Source organism: Dendrobates tinctorius, unplaced genomic scaffold (assembly GCF_039654945.1).
Source record: "Dendrobates tinctorius isolate UK_male_01 unplaced genomic scaffold, ASM3965494v1 ptg000014l, whole genome shotgun sequence".
NCBI classification, from domain to species: Eukaryota; Metazoa; Chordata; class Amphibia; order Anura; family Dendrobatidae; genus Dendrobates; species Dendrobates tinctorius.
This window is the reverse complement of record NW_027361682.1, coordinates 3,332,419-3,357,098: the sequence shown is the minus strand read 5'-3', so window position 1 is coordinate 3,357,098 and position 24,680 is coordinate 3,332,419. Positions and strand designations below refer to the sequence as shown.

The following is a 24,680-nucleotide window of genomic DNA, read 5'->3' as shown; positions in this document are numbered from 1 at the left end:
GGACGGGGCCATGACTGGATGTAGTGATCATGTGAAGCCGGTAACAGCTCCGGAGATTCCTTACACGGGATCTTTATGATTTTACATTGTCATCTTCTCCCCATTCAGGTCCCTACAATATTGGATCCTCTCAGTGGACATATTCTATATAAGAGAATTCTCCTGAGTGACCCTACAAGGATGGAGAGGGACAAGATGGTGGAGAGGATATTACACCTCACCCTAGAGATCCTCTTCCGGCTTACTGGAGAGGTGAGAGATTCTGATGACGTCACATTACATCATTCTTATCTATGGGAATAGCAGATGGACAGAACTGGAGAGGTGAGGACTCTGGAAATGTCTGTAGTGAGATTTATTAATGTGTCTCCATAACCAGGATTACACAGTAGTGAAGAAGACCTCTAGTGAGCGCTGTCAGGACCCTGTGTCTGAGGGATGGGGAAGACCCCTGAGCCCAATCACGGGGCCTCCTCCTCACCCCCTGATACATGAGGATATCAATGACCAGAAGATCCTAGAACTCACCTACAAGATGACTGAGCTGCTGACTGGAGAGGTGACACTGGTGGGAATGCTGGGACATTATACAATAACGCTATGGAGGGATCGGGGGATGACGGAATCATTGTCTGTGTCAGGTTCCTATAAGGTGTCAGGATGTCACCGTCTATTTCTCCATGGAGGAGTGGGAGTATTTAGAAGTACACAAAGATCTGTACAAGGACGTCATGATGGAGGATCCCCAGCCCCTCACATCACCAGGTAATAGACAGGACTAAATACACACGGCCTATAATTATCTGTAAGTAAAGAATGAATTCAGTCCCTGTATGTGTTTCCTCCAGTTCTATCCAGTGAGAGGACAACACCAGAGAGATGTCCCCGTCCTCTTCTTCCACAGGACTGTAAACAAGAAGAGCCCGATGTTCCTCAGGATCATCAGGTAGATGGAGAGAAGGTGTCATGAGATCTCCCCTATGTTATGTAGATGGCTGTGAGGGTCTTGTGCTCAGTGTTGTTTTATCCTCTAGTATTATACACTGAACGGTAATTTATTAGAGACATCTGAAATTATATGAAAACACAGGACCGAGAGTGCAGCATAAATCGGAGTGATCTATTTTCAGAATGGGAAGATTAACCCCTTTACCCCCAAGGGTGGTTTGCATGTTAATGACCGGGCCTATTTTTACAATTCTGACCACTGTCCCTTTATGAGGTAATAACTCTAACGCTTCCATGGATCCCGGTGATTCTGACATTGTTTTCTTGTGTCATATTGTACTTCATGTTAGTGGTAAAATTTAATTCATATAACTTGCGTTTATTTGTTAGGAAGTTATAAGGGTTAAAAGTTGAGCAGCGATTTCTCATTTTTACAACACCATTTTTTTTAGTGACCACATCACATTTGAAGTCAATTTGAGAGGTCTTTATGATAGAAAATACCCAAAAGTGACACCATTCTAAAAACTGCACCCCTAAAAATGCTCAAAACCATATTCAAGAAGTTTATTAACCCCTTCATGACCCAGCCTGTTTTGACCTGGCCATTTTTTTGCAATTCTGACCAGTGTCCCTTTATGAGATGATGACTCAGGAACGCTTCAACGGATCCTAGTGATTCTGAGATTGTTTTTTCGTGACATATTGGGCTTCTTGTTAGTGGTAAATTTAGGTCGATAATTTTTGTGTTTATTTGTGAAAAACACGGAAATTTGACAAAATTTTGAAAATTTAGCAAATTTTGAATTTTTATTCTGTTAAACCAGAGAGTTATGTGACACAAAATAGTTAATAAATAACATTTCCCACATGTCTACTTTACATCAGCACAATTTTGGAAGCAAATTTTTTTTTTTCGTTAGGAAGTTATAAGGGTTAAAAGTTGACCAGCGATTTCTCATTTTTACAACAAAATTTACAAAACCATTTTTTTTTTAGGGACCACCTCACATTTGAAGTCACTTTGAGGGGTCTATATGGCTGAAAATACGCAAAAGTGACACCATTCTAAAAACTGCACCCCTCAAGGTACTCAAAACCATGAAGTTTATTAACTCTTCAGGTGCTTCACAGGAACTAAAGCAACTTGGAAGAAAAAAATGGACATTTTAATTTTTCCAACAAAAATTTTCTTTTAGCATCAATTTTTTCATTTTCACATGGGTAACAGGATAAAATGGATCCTAAAATTTGTTGGGCAATTTCTCCTGAGTACACCGATACCTCATATGTTGTCATAAACCACTGTTTTGGCGCACGGGAGGGTCCGGAAGGGAAGGAGCGCCATTTGACTTTTTGAATGGAAAATTAGCTCCATTCGTTAGCGGACACCATGTCGCGTTTGGAGAGACCCTGATGTGCCTAAACAGTGGAAACCCCCCACAATTGACCCCATTTTATAAATTAGACCTCCCAAGGAACTTATCTAGATGTGTGGTGAGCACTTTGAACCCCCAAGTGCTTCACGGAAGTTTATAACGCAGAGCCGTGAAAATAAAAAAATCATTTTTTTTCCTCAAAAAATGATTTTTTAGCCCGCAATTTTTTATTTTCACAAGGGTAACATGAGAAATTAGACACCCAATCTTGTGCAATTTTTCCTGAGTTCGCTGATACCCCATATGTGGGGTAAACCACTGTTTAGGCACACGTCGGGGATTGGAATGGAGGGAGCACTGAGACTTTTTGAACGCAAAATTGGCTGGAATAAATGGTGGTGCCGTGTCGCGTTTGGAGACCCCGTGATTTTCCTTAACAGTGGAAACCCCTCAATTCTAGCTCCAACCCTAACCCCAACACACCCCTAATCCCAACCCTAATCATAACTCTAACTACAGCCCTAATACCAACACACTCCTAACCCTAATCCCAACTCTAACCGTAACCACAAGCCTAACACTAATCTTAACCCTAATTCTAACCCTAATGGAAAAATAAAAATATTTTCTTTATTTTATTATTTGTCCATACCTATGGGGGTGATAAAGGCGCACTGAGCATGTGCCTGCCATTTTCCAAGATAGCGGCGCCCATGATCCGGGATGGCGGGACACCGGGACGGCCAGAGGGACATAGGAGGTACTGGGGGGAGCGGAGGGAAGGTGGGGGGGAGCAGATGTTAACGGCGGCGGCAGATTGCCGCCGTCAGTCAGTATCGTTGGCCGATCAGCCCCGTTAGTCAGTGGGGGGGGGGGGCAGATCTCTGTCTCCAGCCATAGAAGATGCTATTGCAGCATCGACCATGGTTGGATTGTGATTTCATTGGTGGAATATTACAATGGTTCTAATTGGCTGTTTCGCTTTTATCAGCCAATCAGAGCGATCGTAGCCACGGGGTGGGCTAAGCCACCCCCCCCACGGGGTGAAGCACAAAGGGTCCTCTGCCTGCAGGTCGGGTGACCTTTCAGTGATCCCGGTCACCCGACCCACAGAAACGCGATCACCCCATGACACAGCATATGCGTCACAGGTCGGATTGGCACTAACTTTCATGACGCATACGCTATGTCAAAGGTCGGGAAGGGGTTAACCCTTCAGGTGCTTCACAGGAATTTTTTGAATGTTTAAAAATAAAATTAACATTTAACTTTTTTTCACAAAAAAATTACTTCAGGTCCAATTTTTTTTTTTATTTTACCAAGGGTAACATGAGAAATTGGATGGGAAAAGTTATTGTGCAATTTGTCCTGAGTACGCTGATACCTGATATGTGGGGGGGGACCACTTTTTCGGCGCATGGCAGAGCTCAGAAGGGAAGGAGCGCTGTTTGACTTTTTCAATGCAAAATTGGCTGGAATTGAGGTCGGACGCCATGTCACGTTTGGAGAGCCCCTAATATGCCGAAACAGTGGAAACCTCCAAATTCTAACTCCTACCCTAACTAATCTCAGCCCTAACCCTAATGACAAAATGAAAAAAAAGACTTTTTTAAATTTTATTATTTTTCCCTAACTAAGGGGGTGATAACGGGGGGTTTGATATACTATTTATGGCGGTTTTTATGTTTGGCAGCTGTCATACGCTAAAAGACGCTTTTTACTGTAAAAAGTTTTTGCATCACCACATATTGAGAGCTATAATTTTTCCATATTTTGACCCTCCGAGTCATGTGAGGTCTTATTTTTTGCGGAACGAGTTGACGTTTTTATTGGTACCATTTTCGGGCACGTGACTTTTTTGATCGCTTTTTATTCCGATTTTTGGGACGCAAAATGAACAAAAACCAGCATTTCATGAATTTCTATTGGGGCCGGGGCGTTTACATCGTTCTCCTTGTGGTAAAATTGATAAAGCGGTTTTATTCTTCGGGTCAGTACAATTAAAGCGATACCTCATTTATGTCTTTTTTTTATGTTTTGGCGCTTTTATACAATAAAAACAATTTTATATAAAAAATAATTTTGCATCACTTTATTCTGCGAGCTATAACTTTTTTATTTTTTCACTGATAACGCTGTGTGGCAGCTCGTTTTTTGCGGGACAAGATGACGTTTTCAGCGGTACCATGGTTTTTTATTTTTGTTTCTTTGATCGCGTGTTATTGCACTTTTTGTTCGGCAGTATGATAAAGAATTGTTTTCTGCTTTATTTTTTTAAATGTTTTTTAGGGGTTCACTAAAGGGCTTAACTAGTGGGACAAAAAAAAGAATTTATTGGGGAATTTTTTTTTAATTTATTTAGGAATTTTTTATTATTTTTACATGTGATTTTTTTTTATTTTTTTTTTCTACTTTTTTACATTGTCCCGGTGGGGACATTACAATAAAGTGTCAGATTGCTGATCAGCGATCTGACAGGCGCTGTAGAGGCTTTCTCAGTCAGCAGGCACTGAGGGAGCCGCCTCCCTGCAGTGCCCCTAAGGCCCCCGCGAGCAAATCGCGCTGCTCCGATGTTCTCAGTGAAGCACGTAGGGAGCCCCTTCCCTGCATGATGCTTCCCTGTGCCCCCAGTAAACTGCGATCATGTTTGATATCAGTGTGTCAAGGGTTAGTGTGCCGGGGGCGGTCCGTGACTGCCCCTGGCGCGTAGTGTCAGCTGTGATAATCAGCTGACACCCGGCCGCGATCAGCGGCGCTCACCCCGTGAGCGCCGCTGATCGCATTGGACGTACTATTCCATCCTTGGGACTTAGGTCCCAGGTCACATGGAAGGAATACTACGTCCAATGTAGGAAAGGGGTTAAGCAATCTGAGTTACTTTGAACTACTTTTGTCATCTTTCAGCATACAACTGAACTCCAATGCACCCAGTGGTCTATTTATAGAGTAACCTCTCCCCTTCTTCCATATTTTTCTTCATACCTAATATCATGTCTCAAGTGCTAAGAATCATCAGTAGATGCTGCCACAACCTCACTCTACAGCAGTGTTTCCAAACTCCGGTCCTCAAGAGCCACCAACAGGTCACGTTTTCAAGATTTCCTTAGTATTGCGCAGGTGATGGAATTCTTGCCTGTCAAGGTGAGGCAATTATCACCTGGACCATACTAAGGAAATCCTGAAAACATGACCTGTTGGTGGCTCTGGAGGACTGAAGTTGGGGAACACTGCTCTACAGAGACCCACATACAATTTTATTGTTGGATATTGTATGTTCAGTGAAGCACCTAGAAACATCTTCCAAGACTCCGGCAGCCGCAGGGCTGACCCCTCTGTAACACTCCTCTGCCCAGCTGCAGTGCTGACCCTCTGTAACTCTCCCCTGCCCAGCTGCAGTGCTGACCCTCTGTAACTCTCCCCAACTCTCCCCTGCCCAGGTGCAGGGCTGATCCTCTGTAACCCTCCCCTGCCCAGCTGGAGGGCTGACCCTCTGTAGCTCTCCCCTGCCCAGCTGCAGGGCTGACCCTCTGTAACTCTCCCCTGCCCAGCTGCAGGGCTGACCCTCTGTAACTCTCCCCTGCCCAGCTGCAGGGCTGACCCTCTGGAACACTCTCCTGCCCAGCTGCAGGACTGACCCTCTGTAACTCTCCCCTGCCCAGCTGCAGGGCTAACCCTCTGTGACTCTCCCCTGCCCAGCTGCAGGGCTGACCCTCTGTAACTCTCCCCTGCCTAGCTGCAGGGCTGACTCTCTGTAACTCTCTCCTGCCCAGCTGCAAGGCTGACCCTCTGTAACTCTCCTGTGCCCAGCTGCAGGGCTGACCCTCTGTAACTCTCCTGTGCCCAGTTGCAGGGCTGACCCTCTGTAACTCTCCTGTGCCCATCTGCAGGGCTGACCCTCTGTAACTCTCCCGTGCCCAGCTGCAGGGCTGACCCTCTGTAACTCTCCCGTGCCCAGCTGCAGGGCTGACCCCCCTGTAACTCCCCCTGCCCAGCTGCAGGGCTGACCCTCTGTAACTCTCCCCTGCCCAGCTGCAGGGCTGACCCCCCTGTAACTCTCCCCTGCCCAGCTGCAGGGCTGACCCCCCTGTAACTCTCCCCTGCCCAGCTGCAGGGCTGACCCCCCTGTAACTCTCTCCTGCCCAGCTGCAGGGCTGACCCCCCTGTAACTCTCCCCTGCCCAGCTGCAGGGCTGACCCTCTGTAACTCTCCCCTGCCCGGCTGCAGGGCTGACCCTCTGTAACTCTCCCCTGCCCAGCTGCAGGACTGACCCTCTGTAACTCTTCCCTGCCCAGTTGCCTACAGTCCATAACTATCACATAAGTGACTACAATAAACCATAGCATTAACCATATAGTTACAGTAATATTCTTCAGTGTCCTATAATTACAGTATATCCTGCAGCATCACACATACACCTTTATGTCACACATCAATTCTCTTCAGGAGATGCCAGGATCTTCCTTTCTTTTACACCAGGAATATGACAGTGAGTTTTCCTTGTTTTCCACCCTCACAGTCCTGATATCTTAACCCTATAAAGCATCTCTGGGACGAGGTAGAATTGGTTGTTCAGAGCATCTCTGCACCTTCATCTAATTTGCAGCAATTACAAGAACCCATCCTGTTGTCATGGGCTAGTATTCCTGGGGAACCATCTCAGGACCTTGTGCAATCCATGACGTGTTTAATATCTGAGGTTCTGAAGGGGAAGAAGATCCTACGTGTTACTATACGGGTGTCTCTAGTAATGTGGCCATTCAGTGTATGTGTTATATCTGGTGGAGATGACAGGATAAAGCTGATCATAGACATTAGATGGGGTCTGGATCTTCTCACAATTTTCTGGTTATGAAGACGGGTGGTTAGAATTGGGAGACTAGGGGTGAGGGTACTCTCAGACTGGGGTATAACAGGGCTGAGTGCTGTGTGGTTTTAACCCCTTACTACCATTGGACGGGATAGTACGTCCAATGGCAGTACCCCCGCTTTGATGAGGGCTCCGGCGGTGAGCCCGCATCAAAGGTGGGACAAGTCAGCTGTTTTCAACAGCTGACATATGCCCGCAATAGGCGCAGGTGGAATCGCAATCCACCCGCTCCTATTAACTAGTTAAAACCTGCTGACAGCGGGATTTAATCAGCGCTTCCGACCGCCGGGCCGGAAATACGCGCATCGCCGACCCCCGTCCCATAATCAGGGGTCAGCGATTGTGGCCATAACAACCTGAGTATTTCCTAGATGCCTCTATGGTTGTTGATGAGGCATTCCTTTGAGCGCCACCTGGTGGTCGGTGCTCATAGCAATGCTGTAATTCTGCTACATATAGGCGATCTGCTCATCACCTATATGTAGCAGGCCGATCGAGTTGTGGATGCTTCTAGCCTCCCATGGAGACTAGTGAAGCATGCCAAAATGAAAAAAAAAATGTTTTAAAAAAAAAAAAAATATATATGAAAAAAAAATTAAAGTTTAAATCACCCCCCTTTTACCCCGATCAAAATAAAAAATTTAAAAAAAAAATCACACATACAATATTAGGTATCGCCGCATTCAGAATTGCCCGATCTATCAATAAAAAAGGATTAACCTGATCGCTAAACGGCGTAGCGAGAAAAAAAATCAAAACGCCAGAATTACGTTTTTTTGGTCTCCGCGACATTGCATTAAAATGCAATAACGGACCTTAGACCTCCCCTCCCTACCTAGTGAAGCGATTGAATCTCTAAATAGTGCAGTTTCCTCTGAAGAGGTAGAGGAGGTTTTGGAGTCCCTGCCCATGGGAAAATCACCTGGCCCTGACGGTCTGACATACTTTTACTATAAGACATTCGCCAAAACACTCCTTCCTCATTTAGCCTCATTATTTAACTCCTTCTTGCAAGGCGACCCAATCCCGTCCACAATGCTACATTCCCACCTCATCCTCCTTCCAAAACCGCCCAGGGACCCCTTGGACTGTGCAAACTATAGGCCAATAGCCCTTTTGAATACGGATTTGAAGGTGTTCACCAAGCTACTGGCCTCCAGACTTAATAAATGGATACCCTCGATTATTCATAAAGACCAAGTAGGCTTTATTCCATGCCGTCAAGGGGGTGATAACACCAGGGGGTTGTGGACTTGGTGGACATCTCGAACCGAAAGAAATTGCAAACACTAGTACTGAGTCTTGACGCCGAGAAGGCTTTCGACCGCCTCTCCTGGCCATTCCTTTTTAGTACGATGCGGGTCTTTGGCATCTCGGGCGGATTTCTGTCCGCGCTGAGATCCCTATACAACCACCCTACAGCAGCCATAAAACTCCCTCTCTGTACATCCAAACCATTCACTTTATCGAATGGCACTAGGCAGGGGTGCCCTTTGTCGCCTCTCCTGTTTGCCCTCTGCATAGAGCCCCTGGCAGCGTCCATACGACGGGACCCCAATATTTCTTGGGTGATGGTTGGGAGTAAATCTTTTAAGATCGCACTATTTGCTGATGATGTCCTATTGACGCTCACTAATCCCCACGTGTCTCTTCCGAACCTCATGAGGGCTTTGAGGAGATATGGGGACTTATCTGGATATAAAATCAATTCCAGCAAAACGGAGGCTATGCCGCTTAACATCCCCCCTGAGGTATGGGACCATCTACGCCTGAATTTTAAATTCATGTGGAAACAGGATGCTGTGAAATATTTGGGGGTGAATATTACGTCCTCATATGAGACCCTCTACAAACTAAACTTCCCCTCCCTCTTTAAAGAATCAAAAGCCCGCCTGACTAAATGGCAATCACTCCCTCTTTCGTGGATGGGTCGGATAGTGGCGGTAAAAATGAGCCTTTTACCCAGATTGATTTACGCCTTTGAGACCCTCCCAGTTGGAGTTCCAGTCTCAGAACTGAAGTCCCTTCAGGCGGCTATTCTTAGGTTCATATGGCAACAAAAGCGCCATAGAGTGGCTAAGGAGGTTCTCACAGCTCATAAGACCAGGGGAGGGCTTTCTGTGCCAAATATTCTTAACTACTACTGGGCTACCCACCTGAGGAGAATCCCCTGCTGGACATCCCTATGGGCCTACAGCAAGTGGAATGAAATAGAGAAATTATGGCTTGCCCCAATACACCCTAACTCTCTCTTATGGTCGCCAGCACGGTGTGAGTCCTTTCCACCCCTTTTGGGCCCCATGCAGTTCACCCGTAACATTTGGAATACCTGCACACGGAGATTTGCCCTCATGTCACCTTGCTCCCCCCTGGTGTCCTTCATCTATCACCCACAGCTCCCAAGCAGTTTAGAGTCTCCTATGGTTCACCCTTGGCTTAAAGCGGGCCTATTTAGATTTGCGGATATTATAGACGGGGAGACCATGGAGATTCACTCCTTTGATTATCTTAAGCAACATTTCTCGATTTCCAATAGGGAATTCTTTCAATACCTACAAATCAGAGATTTTGCTAACTCCCTATATGGTAAAGCGGGAGCTTCGATCCCCACAGATTTCGAGAAAATTTGCAGGAGGGGCGTGAACACCAGGGGTCTGATCTCAGAAATTTATAACCTTTTATCGAATCCACGGGGTGGGTCTGGTGAATCTTTTCTATACATGCGCAAGTGGGAGGCCGCCTTGGAGCGGCGTATCTCTTCCCGAGAGTGGTCTGTCATTTGGAGGAATGCCGCAAAATCGTCAGTGTGTACTCTCTATAGAGAAAATATCTATAAGATACTAATGCACTGGTATCACACTCCAGAGTTTCTGCATGGACTGAATCCCTCTGTCCCTCCCTCCTGTTGGAGATGTGGAAAAAGCACTGGGTCCCTCATGCATATATTTTGGTCATGCCCAAAAATTGTACCTTTTTGGGGTCAAGCTAAGTCTCTCATTGACAAGGTATTGCATACAGATATAGAACTAAACCCGCTGGTGCTTCTCCTGGGTCACGGGGCGCCGGGTATGGGCAAACTCTCCAATAGATTATTGCAACATATCCTTACGGCGGCCAGATGCCTGATTGCGCGCTTTTGGAGGCAGCCGAGTCCCCCTTTGCTTCAGACTCTCATTAGACGGATCATGGATGTCAGAAGGATGGAACACCTTACAGCCTTACTAAATGATTCGGTGGTGCGCTTTCAGGCAATTTGGTCCCCGTGGGATTATTATGCAGCGGGATCCGACCTGTAATGCGGCTGAGTTCGGATCTGATTAGTCGATTTAATTGAGGTTTTTCCCCCATTTTTTTTTTTTTTTTCTTCCCCTCCCCTCCTTCTACTCCTTACTATCTTGTCTTGTCTTTGTCATGTATATCTTTGTAAAATTAAGGTCATTTATAGCCTTATATCGTTTATATTGTTTATTATTCATGCACACTGTACAGAAACTAAATACTTGTACGACTTTGTTTTGTTATGCCATGTTTAATAAAATAAAATAAATTTTATGGTTAAAAAAAAAAATGCAATAACCGGCGATCAAAAGAACATATCTGCACATAAATGGTATCATTAAAAACGCCAGCTTGGCGCGCAAAAAATAAATAAATAAAAAAATTTTTTAGCAAACTTTGGAATTTTTTTTTCACCACTTAGATAAAAAAAGAACCTAGACATGTTTGGTGTCTATGAACTCGTCGTAATGACCTGGAGAATCATAATGGCAGGTCAGCTTTAGCATTTAGCGAACCTAGCAAAAAAGCCAAACAAAACCACAAGTGTGGGATTGCACTTTTTTTGCAATCTCACCACACTTGTAATTGTTTTCCCATTTTTGAGTGCAAAGCATGCTAAAACCAATGGTGTCGTTCAAAAGTACAACTCGTCCCACAAAAAATAAGCCCTCACATGGCCATACTGATGGAAAAATAAAAAAGTTATGGCTCTGGGAAGAAGGGGAGTGAAAAACGAAAACGCAAAATCGAAAAAAGCTCCAGCCATTAAGGGGTTAATGGATAGCACTCGGCCCACTGTGGAGCAGTGCAGATCTGCAATTATTTTTTCACGCCGATTCAGCATGAGAAAACAATCGCAGCATGCTGCAGGTGCATCCGATGATCGGATTGCATTCACCCATTCAAAGCTTTGGAAGTACATGTGAAACATCAAACTGCACTCCGATGTCAGACAATGGAGAAGATGGAGAAATTAAGTTCTCCATCTTTCCCGCACCTGTACTGCAATTCTCTCATGAGAATCTGATCTTACCAAGGTGACACTCTGATCAGACTCTGACAGTGTTTGAGCCAAATGACATTAGTATAATCGGCCCAGTTCTGTCGCAGGAGAGAATATACACCAGTGTGAGTGGACCCTTAGATTTAGTTTGAACTTTGTTGTTTTTAAAAATCATTTCAACAAACGTCTCCATCTGTCTGTGACTTTTACAACATTTCTTTCAGGGTGAAGATCTGCACCATATTAATACTACAGAGACATATATGAGGGGTGATGAGCGGTGTAAGGAGGAGATTCCTACAGATAACAGCACAGGTGAGTAGTGACCACTAACTGCAGAGAAGTCACAGGCTCTAATCAGTCACTGGCGTGTAGAGTAACTTTACAGTGGCTTGTGAAAGTATTCACCCCCTTGGCTTTTTTCATGATTTGCTACCTCACAACCTGGAGTTTTTACTGATTCCGTAATACTGAGTCAGTACTTTGTAGAGCCTCCTTACAACTGCACGTTGCTTTGGATAGGTCTGTATGATCTTTCCACACCTTTTCACTGGGATTTTTGCCCATTCCTCAAGACAAAACGGCTCCAGCTTCAAATTTGATTGTTTCCTCCGGTAACAGCAATCTTCTAGTCTGACCACAGATTCTCAATTGCACTAAGGTATGGGCTTTGACTAGACCACTTCAGCACATTTACATGTTTCCCCTTAAACCACTCAAATGTTTTTGCTTTAGCAGTATTGTTGAGAGTTCATTTTCTGGTCTACCAGTTGTGAGTTCTCCTTCCAGGCTCCCTCTGGTGGTAACAGGAGGTAGTGAGGCTGATTTAATCAGTGGAGATCTGCCACCTGATAAGGAGGATGACGATTGGACCTCAGGAATCTCAGACTGGATTTAAGACAGCTGACGCCCTATTCTGGTGCTGGTGATTCCTTCTGGCTTGTCAGGTCTTGGTTCTCAGCTCTGTTCCAGTCAGCTCAAGCTAAGTTTTTCTGCTAATGTTCACACTTGATTTTGTTGGTCTATTCAGTTTTTTGTGTGGTCAGCCAGCCCCGGCTGGGGCTGTGCTGAATTTCCACTCTTATTTATCTGTATTTGCCAATTTGCTTTTTGTCCCTTATTAGATTGGCCTCTTTTTGCTCTGTCTCAGAATATTTCAGAGAGCTGATATAGTGGGAGAAGTCTAGTGACTTCAGGGTTAATTTTGTTTTCAGAAGTGTTGGACATTATTTTTGTAGGGTTTTTTGGGCAGATTTTAGACAGTGTCTTTCCTTTCCTATCCTTTCTAGTTAGTTTGGGCCCCATCGTTTGCTCAGCCTATTTTCCTTCCTGTGTTTGTGTTTTCATCTTGTTTCACCGTCAATACATGTGTGGGGGCTGTCTTTCCTTTGGGGTCTGCTCTGGGGCAGTTAGTTTTCCCCTTTTCTTGCTTTAGGTTTATTTAGTCCTCCGGCTGTGACGAAGCGTCTAGGTTCATCGTAGGAACGCTCCACGGCTCCTGCTAATTGTGTGGTTAGGATCAGGGATCTGCAATTTGCATAGTTACCAATCTCTCTGGTTTTCTGTGACTTAGCTTGTTTTGTTTTTTCCTCCTTGGTGACCCATTCATAACACAGTATGCTTTGGGTCATTGTCTTGTTGGAAGATGAACCTCGGTCCCAATCTCAAATCACTAACAAACTGAAACAGGGTTTACTAATGAATATTCCTGTATTTCGCACCATCAATCTTCCTCTCAAGTCAGACCATTTTTTCTCCCCCTGCTGCCGAAAAACATTGACACAGCATGGTGCTGCCTCCACTATGTAACTGTGGGGATGGTGTTCTTGGGTTGATGAGCTGTGTTGGTTTGACACCAGACATAGCATTTACTGTGGTGGCCAAAAAGTTCACTTTTGGTCTCATCTGACCACAGCACTTTCCTCCATACAATTGGGGAGTCTACCACATGTGTTTTATCAAATTCAATCTGAGCCTTAATTTTTTTCTGTAAGTAAAGGCTTCTTCTAGGACTTCCCTCCTGACAGCACCATCAGGAGGTAGTCCTTCACATCCTTGATAGGGGACAGAAACACACAATAGGTTAAAAGGCCCCTCCCAATAATACTCATCAGTGTTTTTCCTGTCCCTATTAGGGACTGATGCTTCGGAGGAGTGCTCCTGGCGCAGAATAATTTGCCTGTCAGTTGAGCAGGAGCTCCTGATTGCTGGAATCTGGGGGGGTCTATCCCTCTCCTTCCTCCTGCAGCATGGTCCGGAGGGCAACACCTCACTGATCCCGCAGCCTTTCAGAAGAGGTGGAGCCCCTGATTCAGGCAATTCCTTCTCAGGAGGGCTCTTATGTTCCTTCCATCCATTCCCTGGTCATGCGGTGAGAAGTTAACCACCAAGGACGCTGACATGCAGAGAGCATTTCCAGTTTACGAGTTATGCATAAGCCTCTAGTACCCGGCGTGCGTTCCAGCATGGACCGCACTTTTGGGACGTGAAAAAAAGCGCACCAAAAAACACCTAGTTAAAGGTTTAGGCATTCCTGAGGAGACAGATGGAAGACTGTTGAGAAGAATACTATTTATGGTACTTCTGGTGAGGCAGGGGGGCTGAGTAACCAATGCAACAAAACAGCCAGCAGTGGAAGGACAAAACACTGGCCTTTCTGATAACTCTACTGAATCCCTAGGCAAGTGCGTGCAGTAGTTGAGTTAAATTACACTTGCCCTATTTTTTGGACTATAAGATGCACCAAACTATAAGACGCACCTAGGTTTTAGAGGAGAAAATTAGAAAAAAATTGAAGCAGAAAGTGTGTGGTCAATTCTGCACTAATATGTCCAGAATCCAGGTAAACATGGCCTCCTCATCATCATCCTGGCATACATGGTCCCCTCATCTTCCCTTCCTGGTATACATGGTCCTCTTATCCCCATCCTGGTATACATGGGCCCCTCATTTTTGAGGAAAAGATCCAGCTATGAAGGATGATAAAATCCAAAACTTTTATTCCAAATTCGAATAAAATCCAAAAAACCCAACCGGGAGTCCTGGAGGAAAGGTTGCCACAGGAGAACTGGACGCGTTTTGAACAAGTTTTCTTAGACTCAGTATATCTCCCATGTGTGGATAATGAGTATAAGAAGTCTATGCACAGGTGTTGAACATTAATGACAGAATACACAGCAAAAACAGGTAAATGAATAAATATCAAGAAAAAATGTACATACATAAAGAATATGAAACATAACATTACATGATAATAAATCAATCAGTAATACAACATGAACTCCATTTTTAAATTTAGACCCATAGATACCAGAGTGTCCAACCAGAGAATCCATAGGGCTTCCCTATACCGCAAATGTCTTATAATATGAACCATTCTACTTACCTTCCCTGCACTCCCTCGCAGTGTTCTGTTCTGATGCCAGCAGCTGATTTATGCTTGTAAGCAGCACATGTCAGTGACGTCAAGCTGAAGACAACTGCTTTATTAGTAACTGCTCCCCACACCCGGGACCATGGGCGTGTGAAGCAATAATATCCATCATCTTTAATAGCAGGCACACTGCTAGCCGCAGCCGCCGGTTTAATGCAGCTGCTGGGCGATCACGTGTGCCTGCTACTAAAGAGAGTGAATATTCACTGCTCTCCACTCCCATGGGCGTGGCGAGCAGTGAATATTCATGCTGCTCCACACGCCCATAGTCCCACCCCCTCTCAATACTGACTTCAGTGCATAGAGGTGGGAGGAACTATGGACGTGTGGAGCAGTGAATATTCATTTTTCTGTAACAGTGGCCACTCGTTCCTTCAGCGGTCACGTGGTACTGCTCACTAAAGTCATGAATATGCACATACTCATGACTAATGAGCGGTACCACGTGACCGCTGCAGGAAGGAGCCTGAGACCTGGAAGAAGCGAGGGGGCTGCAGAGACCGCACCAGGAGGGGGTATGATCGGACACCCCCCCCCCCCGCTATATGACTCGCGCATAAGCCGAGAGGGGGGGGGGGCTTTCAGCCCCAAAAAAGGGCTGAAAATTTCGGCGTATATACGGTACTTATTGTTGTCAGTGTTGCAGATAGCACTCAGTACTGTCTATCAAGGTAGTTTTTGAGGAACTAGAATGCTACTATTCTGATTTTTTTGCTTTTTTTTTTTTTTTTTCTGTTTTGGTCCCATATTTTAAGTGTGTTAAACAAAAAAAATTGCTTTTAATAATTATCACATACCCGCTGTATCATTGCTGATAGGAAAGCAAGGAGACTTCGGGAAAACCATTGTCTCTATTGTGGCAAATCTGACCACTCTTTCATTAATTGTCCTTCGCGACTTCGTAAAACAGTGGCAGTAGTAGCGGATCTTAACTTTATTCGAGCGTCCATGACAGCACCACCGAGAAAGGGGATCCGCCATTCAGGAACAGGAAACCTAATAAATTGTAAATATGTAATACACTATGTAATATTGATTACATATATATAGTATATATATATCACTGTAATAAGCTATGTAAGTGGCAAAAAAAAGAGTTTTCAACAAACGTACTAAATAACATTTGTGCAGTCTATGAATTTGTTCTAAGAAATGGAATTGCCTCCATCAGATCCTCCTTCATAGATGACCTAAAATCTGACCTAATAATTTTAAGGCTAGAGAACAACCTCTCTACACTAACTTGGGTTGGAGGCAAAGCCGTAACCACATGGGCAACATCTCTAACAATTTCCGGGTATAAATGATTTGCCTCATGCACGGTCAGTTTTGATGAACGGTTGAATTTTTCTATTTCAGAGCAAGTGAAACATTTTGCTGAAATATGGTCAATCTGCTTGCTATAGGAGATGGAGTGAAATCTTTTTCCTTGCGGCAACGCTTTGCCTGCTCCATGTAATCCAAATACTTGTCAAAGTCAAACTCCTCATCTGATGAGGATGAAGATATGGCAGCAGTAGCACTGTCAGGACCCAAGTCCTCTTGCGCCTGGCAGTCCTCCTGTAGGCCATTCATCCTAACTGCTACCTCAGTCAGAGCTTCTTTTCCTTTAGTAAGCTGTTGATCATCAAGCAGTATACGATGATTTGGTCCACATAAACAGCTGCCAAAAATTTTTTATTTTCCAATAGCTGTGTCTCTCTCCGTTTCATTGAAGCAGAAATGCCATCTGCGATTAAACCTCTTCTTTGGGACAGGCAAAATAGCAAGTTCTTCCACTCCCTTATGAAAATGCCAGGAGTTAAATCCTCAGCTTGTAATTTTTTAGTCATGGTAAATGGGTGATTAAGCAATTCCTTCAATTCAACCACCTGTGTCCATTGACCTTCATTTAGGGTTACCTGAGGGTTCGCCATATCTATAAGAAACTTTTAGTTCAAGCAATCCCTCAATCATTAAATAAGTGCTGCCCCACCGAGTGGCTTGATCGACAATTGCCCCTTTCCCAGCACGACTCTTCAAGATGGAATCAATTTTAGGGGTTCTGGCGGCAATAACCAATTTCCTCACTTTTCCAATCAGATTTCCAGCATGTCCCTCTTGCAGACTATCTCTTATTGCCAGCTGCAGCGTGTGCACAACACAGAGCACGTGAAGAATTTGAAAGTTTTTTGAAGCAGCTTCAACAAGATCATCTATTTCTACAGTATAATCTTGCTGTTCTTCTGTTGTAATATCTGTTTGTTCCTCAGTTACATGAACAGCACTGTGGCCTTCCATCTCAAACACACTGAATCCTAAATTTTCTTCTAGCTGTTGTTCATTACTCTCATTCATCAGTTTAATTGTACTTATCATGTTTGCAGCATTGTCTTTTACAATAGCAAGAACCTGTTCTGTTTTTAGTTCGTAATCTTGCAGAACTTTTTCCACTAAGGCCTGGAGAAACAGGCTGCTGTGATGAGCTTTAGTATCTTTTACTGCCAGTGTCTTGGTAACAGTTTCTTTGTTGTCACAAACATATCGATCATTGATGGCAAAATAGTTCACTCTGTGACGTGTGCAGGCATTCGTTTTAAGAAACATGAAGCGTCTTTTGAGAGTCTTTTTAAGATCTTCCTTTTATTTAAGGGCTTCTTCAATCACTAATTTTCTAATACTTTCTCTTTCCAGAGAAACACCAAGTTTGGGGGCCATTTCTCCATTAAGAGCTGTAAAAGCTGGTCCTGCAAATATTGATAATGGTACACCGTCCTTCACAACAAGCTGTATGAGCTGTCTTTTAAACATATCTGCTGTCATTGTTACAGTAACTTTGTCACTTACAAAATATCTTGTTAATGATGTTTGAGATGCTCTTTTCTCCTCCTTTGCCTGGCAGGAAGTGCTGGGCGTGGGTTTCTTGGTGCTGCTGTTATCTTTCTCAGTCACAGCTTTGAAAACTTGTGGGTGGAAGCGTTGTAAATGTCTTTTTAGATTGGAAGCTCTTGTAGGAGCATTTTTATCACTGCCTGAGTATGCACTGATATTGGCATCACAGCATTTTCCTCTGGGTCACTTGTCATACATTGACACACAAAATATTTTTCATCTTGAGTCACTGTGAAATGCTCAAATACAGCTGACTTCATGGGGAGCTTCTTAGACATTTTGTAATCATATAAATTCACTCTCAAAATAATTTTGTCCTATAAAATGTATGTTGTAATTCGAGCAAGAACAGGGAACCATGTACAGTGGGGAAAATAAGAATTTGATACACTGACAATTTTGCAAGTTTTCCCACCTACAAAGAATGGAGAGATCTGCAATTGTACACTTCACCTGTGAGAGACAGACTAAAAAAAAAATCCAGAAAATCGCATTGTACGATTTAAATAATATGCATTTTATGGCATGAAATACGTATTTGATACAATAGAAAAACAGAACTTAATATTTGGTACAGAAACCTTTGTTTGCAATTACAGAGGTCAGACATTTCCTGTAGATTCTGTTTCTCTCAGTTGAAGTTTACCTATGATTAAAAATTTCAGACCTCTCCATTCTTTGTAGGTGGGAATCGACAGTGTATCAAATACATACTTTCCCCACTGTATAATTTTAGATAGAAATAAAACAAATTTTGCATAAAACAGTGACACAGGTGACAAATATAAAGTTTGTAAAATATGTTAGTAAAAAGCTTTACTTTGAATTTCCAATCTCACGCTTTTCTTAGGGTACAGCTCATTAAATGATTCACAGTCTATGAAGAGGGAGGGAGCAAGTTTGTTGTGTATCATACTCCAGGAACAAAGAAACTGATAACAGAGCTAATAATTTGATGTTTTGGCTTCTATACTTATACAAGTCCTCATCAATCCTGTTGCTGTATTTTCCCTGTATATTGTATGTATATTGTATAAAAGCTAGCTTCCCAAAAGTATATGAGCTCAAACAAAAAGCAAACAAGCATCAAGTAGACAGAGAACATACAGTATACTGGACTATTGATTTATGGACAGTTTATTGAAAGTTTAAATATGCTTTAAGAAGTAATTACCTTAATCTTGTTATCCTGTTCACTCTAGCAATTCTTCTGAGATGAGTGTAGGCCTTCCTTCTTTCTGAGTGTGTTTACTTTGTACCATTGTCTGTAGAGGAGGAGCTTCACTGGTGCTGGAGTGCAGCACTGACTTATCTCAGCTAAGACAAAGCCTAGATCCTCAGGCTACATTCACACCATGGGCGTAGCCAGGATCAAACCTAGCGGGGGGGCAGAGTCTCATACTGCACACCTCAGCTGCTGCAGAACCTCATACTGCACACCCCTACACTTGAAAATAAAGTCTGCACCTTAAGAAGATGTGAATGCAGTCTATTTGTTCCAACTATCAATTGATGTTGATGTGTTACTGAAGACGAGCAATGCCTGTCCTGGGCGTCCTTTTGGGCAGCTATGAGATGTACCTGACTGGTGCTAAAAAGAAAGGAGTGTTAGTCTGTGTACTACCCAGCTTTCACTCTTTTAGTAGTTAGAAAATAATCAGCCATGGGCATAGGTGAGTACTTAAATCACAATGTTATGTAAATGACCTGCTAGATAGTACAAACAGAAGTCTCTGTCTACTTTTAGTGTGATAATCTGATGTAGTTTTAAATATTACAAATTTTGAAGGACTCACAAACTTTCAAACACCAGTGTAAGGCTAAGTGATCTACAAAAGAACAAAGCACTGGCAACTATGCTTGCAGACGGCACTGTGGCACAGAGTTATTTAGATACTGCAGTGCGCCCATATTTCTATGTTCAGCCAATGTTTATTTGACTTGCATGACAATGTACACCAATGTGCTTTACTCTGTATTAGTGTTTGAACCTTTCCTAGAATTGTATGAGAAGGAATCACCTAATATAAAAAGGATCTGTAATCAGTTTTGAGTCTTCTCTGAACATATACCGTATTTTACGGATTATAAGACATACTTTTTTCCCTCAAATTTGGGGGTGAAATGTGGGTGTGTCTTATAATGCCTATATACCTTACTGGTATTAATGCTGTAGGCTGGGATGAGGAGGTGTCCTGCGGTGCTGTTGGGGTCTCCGGCGGTGCTGCTAGGGGCTCTGCCAACATTTTGTGAAAGGCCAGAGCCCCCCGCAGTTCCATGGTTTCATGTGCGGTGGACTCCGGGAAAATGGCCGCTGGGGACGGCGCATGCGCAGATGGAGATCTCTGCATCAAGATCTCAGGAGATGAGATTTCAGCGTTGCAGCATCGGAGACCCCCCTCATCCCAGCCTGCGGCCTGCAGCATCATCCTACTCCTACCTTCTTCAGCAGTGACCTTGGGACTCTGCTTCAAGGCAGCCACCACCCCTCAGTTAGCAATAAGACGCATGGATTATAAGAAGCACCACCAATTTATTTAAAAAAAAAAAAAAATTCCTATTTTACTTCTCAAAACTTGGGGTGCGTCTTGTAATTCAGAAAATACGGTAACTGGAAATGATTCATCACAAAGTGAAGCATGAACCCTGAAGATGGCTTTAATATAGAAGTGAAAATTTGAGATAGCCTGGAGGTCTAACTACAATCTATTAGTCCCTCTTGTGTAGTTTATTGTCTTAATCTGTCAATAATTGAATTGTATTACAGTCTGCATGGAAATGCTATAAAGTATATAATAAAATAAACAGTAATGTACTGTAATTTCAAGGAAATGTTACTGAAAAATAATAAAATAATTTGTATTCTTGGCAGATGACTGTACCAGGACCTCAGAGGGATGTGGGATAGTCTCAGATTTTGCAGGTGATAATGTTGGTATCACACCAGATACTTGTGAAGACCATAACATTGTACCAGATACACCTCAAGACCTTCTCAGAAAATATCTGTCATCTGATGTTTTTCAACAGGTCCTTTTTTCTGCTTCATCAAAGAAAAATGTGCAAAACAAAAATCACATAAGAACAGTTGAACATAAAAAAGCTCACATAGGGGAGAAACCATTTTCTTGCTCAGAATGTGAGAAATGTTTTACGAGGAAAACAAATCTGGTTACACATCAGATAATTAACTCATGCAAAAAGGCATTTTCATGCTCCGAATGTGGGAAATCTTTTAAACGAAAATCAGTTTTAATTGTGCATCAAAAAATTCACACAGGCCAAAAACCATATTCATGTTCAGAATGTGGGAAATGTTTTACAGCAAAGCATAACCTTGTTTTACATCAAAGAAGTCACACAGAAAAGAAGCCGTTTTCATGTGTCAAATGTGGAAAATGGTTTTCAGAGAAGCCATATACATGTCCAAATTGTGGGAAATGTTATTCCTATAATTCAGTTATTAGCCATCAGAAAATTCAAAAGGGGGAGAAGCCATTTTCATGTTCAGAATGTGGGAAATGTTTTGCAGAGAAATCCAAACTTCTTCTACATCAGAGCAGTCACACAGGGGAGAAGCCATTTTCATGTTCAAATTGTGGGAAATGTTTTTCCAAAAATTCAGATCTTATTAGACACTGGAGAACTCACACGGGGGGTGAAGCCCCCATGTTGAAATTGAGGGAAATGTTTTTCCAGTAATTCAGCTCTTATTAGACCTCGGATAACTCACACAGGTGAGAAACCATTTTTGTGTTCAACTTATGGGAAATGCTTTAATTGGAAAAAACCTTACACATCTGAAAGCTCACACAGGAAAGTAGCTATTTTCTTTTTTCAGTTGTTTTATAGTAATGTCTACAAAAGGAAAACAGTTTAGAGTATAAATTATTTAGAAAATGTACACAATTATCATTGACCAATTGTTTTTGAAAACTAATTAGTATTCAAATAATACACATGTAGACTTACCCTATGTTTTGGATTATAAGATGCATGCACAGACTGAGATCTCGTCTCCCGAGATCTCAATCTAAGCAGGCACTGCCTGTGGTGGCCATTTTCTTGAAGCTCACCGCAGGGAAATCAATCAGAAGTGTGGGGACGCCGCTCACTGCCGACATTTTGTGAAAGCCCAGGGCCCGCAGCTTTTCATCACTGGGACACCTTCGAGGCCTGCAGCATCACTGCACTCCCGCTGCCGCCAGCTTTCTGCAGCAGCAGCTCTGCATTCTTTGACCCTACTTCCGCCGCCGCGGCCACCCCCGATAAGCTACTACAAAATCGGACTATAAGGAGCACAATCTTTTTTATTAAAACCTTTTTTTTTGTTCCCAAAATTTGCGGTGCATGTTATGGTCTGATGCATCTTGCAGTCTGCAAAATACTGTATATATGAATAATGTGTAAATATATTTTACATTTCTAGAATTTAAATAGGTTGTCCAGTAATGATTTTTACCATCTTATTTGACATTGACAATGGAGAGATTCTGCTATACATGATTAGGACAGTTGCTAAGATAAACATCTAATGCCCAGTTTGTTTTATTTAATAGGGTGACTTGATAATTTAATGTGACCTGCAATTATGGGGTCATTAAGTCTGAATTGGAACCTAATTCAAGCTACTCACTTCTAAGCAAAACAATTATTTAGCATGGTCATCAATAGAATAATTTACAAATTGTAAAGACAGAAGAGAGAAATGTATTTTACATACAAAAGCAGTGATGATTTTCCTTGTCCAACCAGTACCTTCAATGGTTTACACACAACAGGACACCCCCTTGATAGTTCTCCACATAACATGATGCCCCCAAATCAATTCCCAGTAAACATTTTATCCATACTTTAACCTCCAGCATGCACAGTATGATGCCCCCACAGCTTATTTCCCTACACAATATTAAGTGCACTCAGTCATACAGCTCGGCCTCCATTCCAACCCCTGGCTTTCATTCCCCATATTAGCCTTGAGTTCTGCCGAAATTGGCAACACACCTCTGGATGAGACCAGTTAAGAATCAAAGCGTTGTCTTGACAGTTGTCCTGATCATTTACAGTAGAGTTCCCAACGCCTGATATCCAATCATGTGCATCAGAGAGGTGTAGGATAACCCATTTATAACTTGTTCCCAATCTTTACTAGACATGAGCTCTTAAAACTGATACCCTTGTTCTATACAGTACTTCTCATCATATGCAAGTATGAATATTGAATATTCTGTTTGTGGTTAATAAACGAATTAAAAAAAAACCTGATACCCTTGTGTTGTGAACTGTGTTTTTTATTATTTAAAAGGCAAAATCTTGCCTTTGAACCTATGGTATTGGGAAGAGCTGGTATTTGTATAATTAATGAATGAAAACTTACATAGTACACAGTATGGTTGAGAGCTGTTAGCAGCATGAAAAATTCTTCCCCCTGTGAGCTGATATGATAGGTGCAAATTTTAATTGACAGCTTAGTATAAGATACGGTGTCCCAAAATTATTCTGTTTGTGCATTTTAAGCTTTTATTAGCAAGCTAAGAATGTTAGATACTTGGACAACTCCTTCCCAATCACTATAAAATAATAGAAGCTATACTCACCACTAATGCGAGAGCTGTTTGCGCTGTATCGTCACTGGCTCTTTTGGTGATCACGTGACTGTCATGTGATCCCTGCAGCCGATCAATAGCCACTTCACTTTCCCTTTTTTGCATAACTGACATCCGAAGGTGGTGAGAGAGCAGCCGCAGCCCTGACTTCCTCTGAATGTATGTTTTGCCTGAAGGAGGGGAGAGTGGAGCAGCCACAGATTTAGCTCCTGGGAGCGCCAGTGCCAAGACCACTAGAATGACGACTGCACTAGAGTAACTGGTACCATTTAACTTGGGGGAAACATAGTGATAAAGGGTTGTCTGTGTACTGGGCAAAACCTTTTTAAGGACAATCTCTTCTGTAGATACTTCACAGTCTTACATTGAGAGAAATATAAGGAGAGGCCGATTAATATACAGCAAGATTCTAGGCCCAGAGAAGCTGATTGAATTACTGAAATGTGACCCTCCAAATTACTTTCTTTAGCAGTGAATACAGTATATTTTAGAACATTTTCTTTGTTTTTTTTTTTTAAATTTTTTTTCCAAGCTAGTGGTTCTAGAAAGGTAAATGATGATGATGTATCAAATCCAAGAACTCCACTGAAAATTAACTTCTTGAAAGTTGTGTGGAGAACATAGAGGTTGATCAAATTTTACTAAAATTTCAGAAATTAAGATACTGTGATTTTTTTTTTTCAGTGAAGTTAAATAGTTACATAGGTTGAGAGTTACCTAGGTCCATCAAGTTCAACCTTTCTCCTCAAATTGTACATTTTGTCACTAAATTATCTTTAACCCACAATGGTATGTGTATTGAGGAAATAATCCAGCCCTTTATTAAAAGCTGTTATAGTGTCTGCCATTACTACCTCTTGTGATAGTTCCTATTTAGCTGCCGGAATCGCCTTTCTTCCACCCATAATGAGTGTCCCCTGGTCCTTAGTACAGTCTTTGGAAGGAATAAGTCATGTACAAGTCCTCTGTACTGACCACATATGTATTTATACATATAAATGAGATCTCCTCTGAGGCGTTACTTTTTCTAACCTAAACAAGCCTAACTTCCATCCCTTGTAACCTTGTAATAATCTAGTTGCCCACCTTTGAGCAGACTCTAACTTCTGAATATCCTTTTTAAAATGTGAAGCCCAAAATTGGATCCCATATTCCAGATTTGGCCTCATCAGTGATTTATAAAGGGGTAACAATAAGTTGAGATCACATGATTTTCTCTCTCTTTATACACCCTAAAATCGTGTTTGCTTTTGTGGCTGCTTTTTGACATTGAGTACTACTTGTAACGAGAATA

The 24,680-nt window shown here is 42.6% G+C and overlaps 1 protein-coding gene across 1 annotated transcript in view; it reads left to right on the top strand.

Annotated features, from left to right (window-relative positions):
• The window catches only part of LOC141074036 (oocyte zinc finger protein XlCOF8.4-like), a 37,343-nt gene extending 14,298 nt beyond the window's left edge, over positions 1-23,045 (top strand). The window contains exons 2-7 of the mRNA XM_073561555.1: positions 109-252; positions 380-559; positions 642-765; positions 849-946; positions 11,701-11,791; positions 20,653-23,045. Coding sequence (XP_073417656.1) covers positions 181-252; positions 380-559; positions 642-765; positions 849-946; positions 11,701-11,791; positions 20,653-21,482 — 1,395 coding nt within the window. The 5' untranslated portion in view covers positions 109-180 and the 3' untranslated portion in view covers positions 21,483-23,045. The remainder of the gene's footprint in view (positions 1-108; positions 253-379; positions 560-641; positions 766-848; positions 947-11,700; positions 11,792-20,652) is intronic.
• Positions 23,046-24,680: the final 1,635 nt, after the last annotated feature.